The sequence below is a fragment of the Electrophorus electricus genome, chromosome 6 (genome assembly GCF_041902795.1).
Source record: "Electrophorus electricus isolate QZ-2024a chromosome 6, ASM4190279v1, whole genome shotgun sequence".
Taxonomy (NCBI): Eukaryota; Metazoa; Chordata; class Actinopteri; order Gymnotiformes; family Gymnotidae; genus Electrophorus; species Electrophorus electricus.
The window spans coordinates 35,674,097-35,682,201 of NC_137502.1; the positions used below are offsets into that span (position 1 = coordinate 35,674,097).

The 8,105-nt window shown below is 44.6% G+C and overlaps 1 protein-coding gene across 1 annotated transcript; it reads left to right on the forward strand.

Moving 5' to 3' along the window:
* Nucleotides 1-239: 239 nt before the first annotated feature.
* Nucleotides 240-7,416, forward strand: LOC145658523 (alpha-tectorin-like). The gene is made up of 14 exons (XM_081715715.1): nucleotides 240-251; nucleotides 356-509; nucleotides 596-849; nucleotides 966-1,112; nucleotides 1,189-1,768; nucleotides 1,877-2,460; nucleotides 2,825-3,389; nucleotides 3,520-4,118; nucleotides 4,336-4,891; nucleotides 5,128-5,324; nucleotides 5,768-5,977; nucleotides 6,260-6,448; nucleotides 6,547-6,836; nucleotides 7,122-7,416. Exons 1-14 carry the CDS (start codon nucleotides 240-242, stop codon nucleotides 7,414-7,416), a joined length of 4,632 nt encoding a protein of 1,543 aa, XP_081571841.1.
* The last annotated feature ends 689 nt before the right edge of the window (nucleotides 7,417-8,105 follow it).

The following is an 8,105-nucleotide window of genomic DNA, read 5'->3' on the forward strand; positions in this document are numbered from 1 at the left end:
TAATTAAATCGTGAACTGAATTCCTGACTAGTGGTATCGAGAGAATTTTTTAAGTCAAAATGATAAACCGAAAGCTAGACTGAAAAATTGTACATGGACTAAGTTTAGTTAGATTTTAAAATATGTCTCACTTTTTAATCTTTTGTTTTTTCCAGGAACCATCTTTCCAAGTAGTTTTGATTTCAGATGGCCATCTCTCCTTTATACTGATGAACTATGGTCAGATTGCTCCAACAAGTATGTTGGTACAGGTGAGCACAATATGGGAATGAAAAGCTTAGAATGCCCTTATGTTTAAGGGTGATAATACATGCGGCATATATATGATTATTATATGCTGTGTGTCATTTGCTAGGCTGGTTATGGTACCGATGACGGGAGTTACAATTTCTCTATCCCTGGGTCATTTCAATACAACTACACAAGCTTCACAAACAGCAGCAACGTGAACGTGACAGGCAGATGGGCCTTCCGTGTAGACCAGGGATCACAAACATGTCTGTTTAATGGTAGTGTGCAATTTATGCATGTAAAATTTCTTGATAGATTCACAGTGAATTACTTCGGATCTAACTGAAATGTTTTGTTCTATCAGGTGGTACTGTGCCACAGAGAAGCTCTTTTTGGACAGATGCCTCTTGCCAGCAGAGATGCACCTGTAGCAGCAGGGGTCTCCAGTGCAGTTCACAGCCCTGCACCTTCTCTCAAGCCTGCCGTCCTGCTGCTTTCCAGTACAGCTGCCAAAACATTCAGCGCCAGACCTGTACCATCTCTGGGGACCCCCACTACTACACCTTTGACAATCAAATCTTTCATTTTCAAGGGACCTGCACCTACGTCCTGTCTGAGGTTTAGTTTTTAACACTGATTTTTATTTTTTTTGCGATTGGATGAGAGAAAACCATATTTAATATGAAGGAGTCTGTTTTAAAAGGATCTGAATATGAGATTGATTTTCTCTATAGGTTTGTGGCAGGGGATTACCATATTATCGCATTGAAGGCAAGAATGAGAATCGTGGTAGTACAAGTGTGGCATGGACACGCCTGGTCAGAGTATTTGTCTATAACGAAGAACTGGAACTAGTGAAAGATCATCAATATCAGGCCAAGGTCCGCATCATGACATTACATCAGTGTACTCTTTTGATTTTGTATATTACTCTAATTTCTACTGTTTTCTCTGCAGGTAAATGGAAGCTTTGCAGCAGCACCTTTCAGCCTCCACAATGGCTCCATTCAAGTTTATCAGTCTGGTTTCTCTGTGGCCATCAGTACTGATTTTGGATTGGTTGTTACATATGATTCAAATCACTATGTGACCATCAGTGTACCTTACGACTACCAGAATGCCACTTGTGGCCTGTGTGGCAACTTCAATCACCATCCAGAAGATGACTTCCGCACACCATCTGGACAGATCTTGAGTTCAGATCTGGACTTTGCAAACTCCTGGAAAGTACCAGGAGACATATATCCTGTCTGTCAGAACACTCGGTGTTCAGGTTTGGCTTGTTCATCTTGTACCACAGCTCAGACCAGTCTTTACAGGAGTGGAGCCTTCTGTGGAATCCTAGCAAATTCCAGTGGCCCTTTTTCCACTTGCCAATCAAGGCTGGCACCCCAGATATTTACAGAGAACTGTGTTTATGATCTTTGTGTGGGAGGAGGATACCAGCCAATCCTGTGCCAGGCACTCAACGTGTATGCTGCTCAGTGCCAGCAGCAGGGCATTCAGCTGGGCCAGTGGAGGAGACCAGGATTCTGTGGTAGGGGTCTTAATGGTTTTCCATATGTCATGAATAAGTGTACAGGATAGGAAATCGTTGTTCCAGCTTATCAAAATCCATAACCAATCTTTTTCCATTTACTTGCAGAAATCCCATGTCCTGCCCACAGTCACTTTGAAACCCAGGGAACAAGCTGCCCTGCGACCTGCAGTAACCCTTCTGCACCTTCAAGCTGCCCCTTGCCAAACCAGGAGAGCTGTATCTGTGATGCAGGGTATGTCCTGAGTGCTGGAGAATGTGTTCCTGAAGCTAACTGTGGCTGCACTTTTGAAGGACTCTACTATGCTGAAGGCCAGTCTGTGGTACTGGGTGCAGATTGTGGAAGACAGTGCGTTTGCAGCAATAGAGCAATGAGCTGCCAGAATCACCAGTGTGGTCGACAGGAGACGTGCGGATTGTATAACGGAGTAAGAGGTTGCAGACCCACCAGTTATTCCACCTGCTTGGTGGAAGGACTAGGCACATATCACACCTTTGATGGAGTGATGTTCAGTTATCCAGGAGCTTGTGGACTCACCCTGACTAGGGTAATGGGGCCATCCCAGCTACCAAACTTTGAAGTGACAGTGCAGAAAGTGCCCAGAGGTCCACAGGACTTTATTAGGGTGCTGAGGTTTGACGCAGAGGGAACTCAGGTCTCTATTGAGATGGCAGATGGAGGAAAAGCACAGGTAAGCTCACTTTTTACACTGGATACTAAATTATTTCAATGTTTTCTAATGGCATTTGTAGAACAATATTAACAATAGGATAACCACTGGACATAATACATCATCAAATTTATTTATATAGTGCTTTTTGCAACCGCTGTCACAAAGCAGCTTTACACATGTCTGAGTCCAAGCCCCCACTATGCAAGCCAAGGGTGACCGTGGCAAGGGAAAACTTCCTAGAGCTTGAGGAAGAAACCACATGAGGACTCAACGAGGGGGCCCAAAGACTCAACGAGCGGGCCCATCCTTAGCTGCTGGGCTACAGGTTTTTTTAGGATCTTGATCATAATCAACCATTTCTTGCCAACATTGTTTCCCCTAGGTGAGTGGACAAGTGGTTTCTCTTCCCTTCGCACTTGCCAGTGGTCGAATCCTTATCTACCACAGCAGTGTGAAAGGTATCATTATGGAGACAACCTTTGGTGTAATTGTGCGAGCAGACTGGCCACACCTAATCAGAATCACTGCACCCAGCACTTACAATGGCTCACTTGGTGGTCTGTGTGGGAATTTGAATGGCAACCAGGCAGACGAGTTTTACAGCCCAGTCGGAGTCTTGCTTAATGACTCACGGGTGTTTGGGGATAGCTGGCGAGATGGGTCCCTCTCAGCCTACTGCGTGGAGTCCGCAGGCATCTGGCAAACGGGATATTATCAGAATACCAGCCAATTCACACAGAACTGCAGCATCATGGCCTCAGCACGTGGACCATTTGCTCAGTGTCACAGCAGCCTGGACCCTAGGCAATGGGTAGCAGATTGCACCCATTCACTGGAACAGACCGGGGGAGCCAGAGAGTCCTTGTGCGAAGTGCTGAGAGGCTACTCTGTACTCTGCCAGCAAAATGGTATTAGAGTGGGAGAATGGAGAAATATCACAAAGTGTGGTGAGTACTGGACAACAGTGTAAAACAAACTAATCTTTGTTGTCATAGTACATCACTGCGTAGTAGTTGTCCACACTTGATAAAGTATTTCGAACAGCCAAAAGCTAACTAGATCTCTTTTTGATTACAGAGTTCCCCTGCCCAGTCAACAGCCACTATGAGTTGTGTGGCACTTCCTGCCCTGCTGCGTGCCCTAGTCTATCATTCCCCTTCCTGTGTACCCAGCACTGCCAGGAAGGATGTCAGTGTAACGATGGGCTCTTGCTAAGTGGAGAACGCTGTGTGCCCCCCACGGGCTGTGGCTGTCTCCATGAAGGGCGCTACAGGCAGGGTGGAGAGCGTTTCTGGTATGGCGAGCAGTGCCAGTCTTTGTGTGACTGTGACGGGACCACAGGTTTAGTTCACTGTGTCCCATCATCTTGCAGCGGTCAGGAAACCTGCAGTATTGTTGGGGGAGAATTCGGCTGCCATCCTCAACCCCGTGCCACGTGCTCTGCTTCAGGGGACCCCCACTACATCTCTTTCGATGGCCGCACATTTGACTTCCAGGGCACATGCCAATACATACTGGCAACTGTATGCAATAATACTCGACGACTACCGTACTTCCAGGTTTCAGCAAGGAATGAAGCATGGAATGGACTCCCAGTTTCAATCACTGCTGAAGTTTACGTCAATGTCTCAGGACATCTGTTGCACATCTCACGCGACATGCATGGCACTATTGAGGTAAGGAGGACAGCCACAGCTGGTGGATTAAGGAGATCCTCCATGAAAGTAATGGTCATCGTACATTATTAATTACCTTATACTAGCTGGAAGATGAAAGCAAATATTATGCACTGGAAGACATGTTGAACATGGGGGAATGGTTATAAGGCCATCATATATTGAGGCACATCCCTATGTTGTAATAATCTATATGGTTGGGCTTTCTCTTCATCAGATTGATAACGAGACCAGGCACCTTCCTGTCCTGCTTGATTCTGGCCGAGTGTCCATTTACTCCAGTGAACAGAACACTTTCATTTCAACTGACTTTGGCCTTAGTGTGAGTTATGATGGCTCATGGGTGGTGCGCATCACTGTGCCAGCAAATTACAGTGGAGTCACATGTGGTCTTTGCGGTAACTACAATGGCCAGACACGTGACGATTTCCTCACGCGTTCAGGTGCACTGGGCACTTCAGCTTCCCAGTTTGGAGCCAGCTGGAAAGTGCAGAATGACACACTGTGCAGTGATGGGTGTGGAGACTCCTGTCCATCATGTCCAGACCAAACTAGGGCACGGACTCAATGTGAGATCCTCAGAGACAGGCAGGGTCCCTTCGGCTTCTGCCATGCCTATGTGGGTCCTGAGGCCTACTTCAACAACTGTGCATTTGATGTTTGCCTCTCTGGGTACAGTAACGATGTTCTGTGCCGTTCCATCCAAACCTATGTCAGTGCCTGCCAGTCTGCCAAAGCAACTATCTACCCCTGGAGACAGAACACGACCTGCCGTAAGTCACTTGGTGCAAACCAGGAAAGAGCCTGCCTGCAGAGCACTGTCTTGCAAGTTTATGTGGTTTAAAATGAGGGATCCTCTGATGTATTGTCTGTCATACAGCCATATAAAATTCTTAAGAATTCTCACAGTATGTGGGACGTTATACACCTGTTATTGAGGTATATCTACTGTTGCACAGTAGGGTGATACAGCACAATGTGTTTCTTAATTCTGTCTTAAATTTCTCAGGCGTGGAGTGTCCCGTGAACAGCCACTACGAGCTGTGTGGTACAGACTGTGGGCACACCTGTGCCAGCAGCGTTGATGCTGTATGTGAGAGGACATGTTCAGAGGGCTGTTTCTGTAATGAAGGCTTCGTGAGGAGTGGAGGTCTCTGTGTACCAGTGGAACAGTGTGGCTGCTTGTACAATGGACTCTACTTTCATGTGGGTTCCTATATTTTGCAATTAATAATCTGCAAGTACATTAATAAATTTATACTAAATGACAATTTGTTCTAAAATGTGAACGATCCTAAAACTGATATATAACACCAAAGTCAATATATAACACTGCAGTCAATGCTCTGGGACACCTGCTCTCTTGATTTCTCTAAAGAACTTTGGCATAAAATCCACTTCTTGGTCACCTTGGCGACTTGATGACTATACCCTCTTCTGGCAAAACATGCCCAAATCATCATTACTCAATCTACTATTGTAATGACTGCTATGAGGTGTTTGTAATGATATTCTGCATTTGTTTTATACCAAACATGGCGTTGTGCAAAATGGCTGAACTTATCCACTTTGGTTTCTTTTGTCCAAAGGAGAGAAATTGTTTGGTGTGCTCTGAGGCAGCTTTGTAAATCCAAGGTGTTTTTTTCCAGATTGGCAATCAGTTCTGGACTCCAGGATGTTTTCAACATTGTGAGTGCTTTGCTCCTAATGACCTGCGCTGCCTCTCCACCTCCTGCTCTCCCACTGAGGAGTGTGCAGTCAGGAATGGCCAGCGTGGCTGCTACAGCCAAATGTCCTCCTGCATGGTGTGGGGGGACCCCCATTACCTCACCTTTGATGGAGCTCTGGCCACCTTTCAGGCAAGAATGAGCTGCTTCATGGCTCTCTTTTCATTAATATGATTCTATCTTTTAAAAAAGCAGATGATATAATCATAAATGTGTAATATATGTACTAAAGCAATCAAAAATACACAATCATATAAAATGGATAGAAAGCTCAAATAAAAAGAACATGGCTAAAATCTTACTCTAGTGGAGGTTAATCCATGAAGGCCTTCCATTTCGGGGAAAATGAGCCATTCAGTGAAACTGAACTGAAATCTACTACTCTGTAAAGTTCAATAATGTGTTTTTCTCCAGGGTACTTGTTCATATGAGATTTCTCAGACCTGTGGGTATGTGGATAATAATGAGCTGGGATTCCGTGTGGTGGCCACCAACATACACCGTGGGAACATGGCCGTGTCCTTTGTGTCTGCAGTGGATGTGTGGCTAAGTCAAGGAGCTCAGCACACACAGATTTCCATTGGACAAAATGGGAGAGTGAAGGTATTAATTAATATCATGCATTGTGCTCCCCTGCTTGTGAAATTCTGATATTTTTCCATCTCTCTGTTCTTATTAACTTTTTTTTTCCCCCTTTGTAGGTTGATGGGAATATTGTGAATTCATCTGCTTTTCAAATCAGTTATCTGGCAGAAGTTCATCAGGAGCTAAATTTTGTGGTTGTGAATGCATCAAGTAAGCTCCTGGTGTACTTTGATGGTCGTTCTACACTTTCAGTGAGACTGGGCCCAAGATTCCGTGGATCTGTTTGTGGAGTGTGTGGAAACAATAATGGAGACCCAACAGATGACAAGACTTTGCCCAGCGGAGCTCTGGCACCCAATGACACTGCTTTCGGAAACAGCTGGAAATCAAACACCAGCAGCCCAGGGTAGATACATTCTAACTCTATCTGGAAAAAACAGAACAATAAATGCATTCTTTGAAATGACAATACACAGATACAGGTGCACAATGTGTACCAATGTGTCCTTGTACAATGTGTGCAGGAACTCACAGTTGCTGTGACTAATTCAGCAACTGTTTCCAATAAACATGATATGTAGAGCAAATCCTGGAGACTACTTTATTTTGAAACAACATCATCCAAGTAAAATTCAGTTTTCAGTTTCACTGTCCCATGTAAAGTCCCTGACCATTCTGTGTTTTTTTCCAGGTGTGGTGCTACTGACCAGACAGCAGATCCTAATACTTGTCCCTTTAGACTGAGGTACTCTGACCTCTGCAGCATCATCACTAACACCAGTGGACCCTTCCACCTCTGCCATGGCCATGTCAACCCTGCCCCTTACTTCACTTCCTGTGTGTATGACCTTTGTGCCTACCCATCAACCAGTGACATGCTGTGTTCAGCTGTGGAGGCCTATCAGGCTGCTTGTGTCATGATGCAGCTCCAGATCTCAGACTGGCGTGCTGACCTGTCTTGCCGTAAGTCTTCCATACTTGCATAAATTGAGAGTCTGGTCTTAAATTTCAATTCAGAACATGAACTGAAAGGACATTGGGGGTTTTACTGTAGGTATACTCTGAACAAATGTGTGTGAGCGCCAAAAGTACTGTTCTTCTCTGCTAATTGACTCACAACTACAAGTTTGTACTGTTCTTTGAACTAGATTGTTAATGGAGATAAACAAATGTCTAAAAAGTTATTATTCTGAGCACTCAGTTTTATATGGTGACATTAAATCTTCCTTTATCTTTTGTGTCTCAGGGCCTTTCTATCCATTTGGAGTTGGAGACATAATGAGTGATGGACGCTCACCGGCTGTCTCTTTGGTGCAGCCGTTTTTATTCTTTGGAAAAACATACAGCCAAACATATGTAAATCAATCTAAATAAATTTTATACTTTTTAATGTTGGTGCTGTCTCAAGCTGTAATGTGTATGTCAATCTGATTTTTGTAGACTGTCATTGGTAAAGCAAAGGGCTTCTAATTCATGTGAAATATAATGTGGTTTTCTTCTGCAGATCAATGAGAACGGATACTTAACCTTTGATAATGTGTGGGACAGCTGTGTTTCTTACCCTTTCCCTCGTCATGGGGTGCCTGACATCATTGCTCCATTCTGGACATGCATTTTTCGAGGAAGAGGAGTCATCTCATATCGGCAGTACACTTCTGGCAGTGTTCTTACTCAA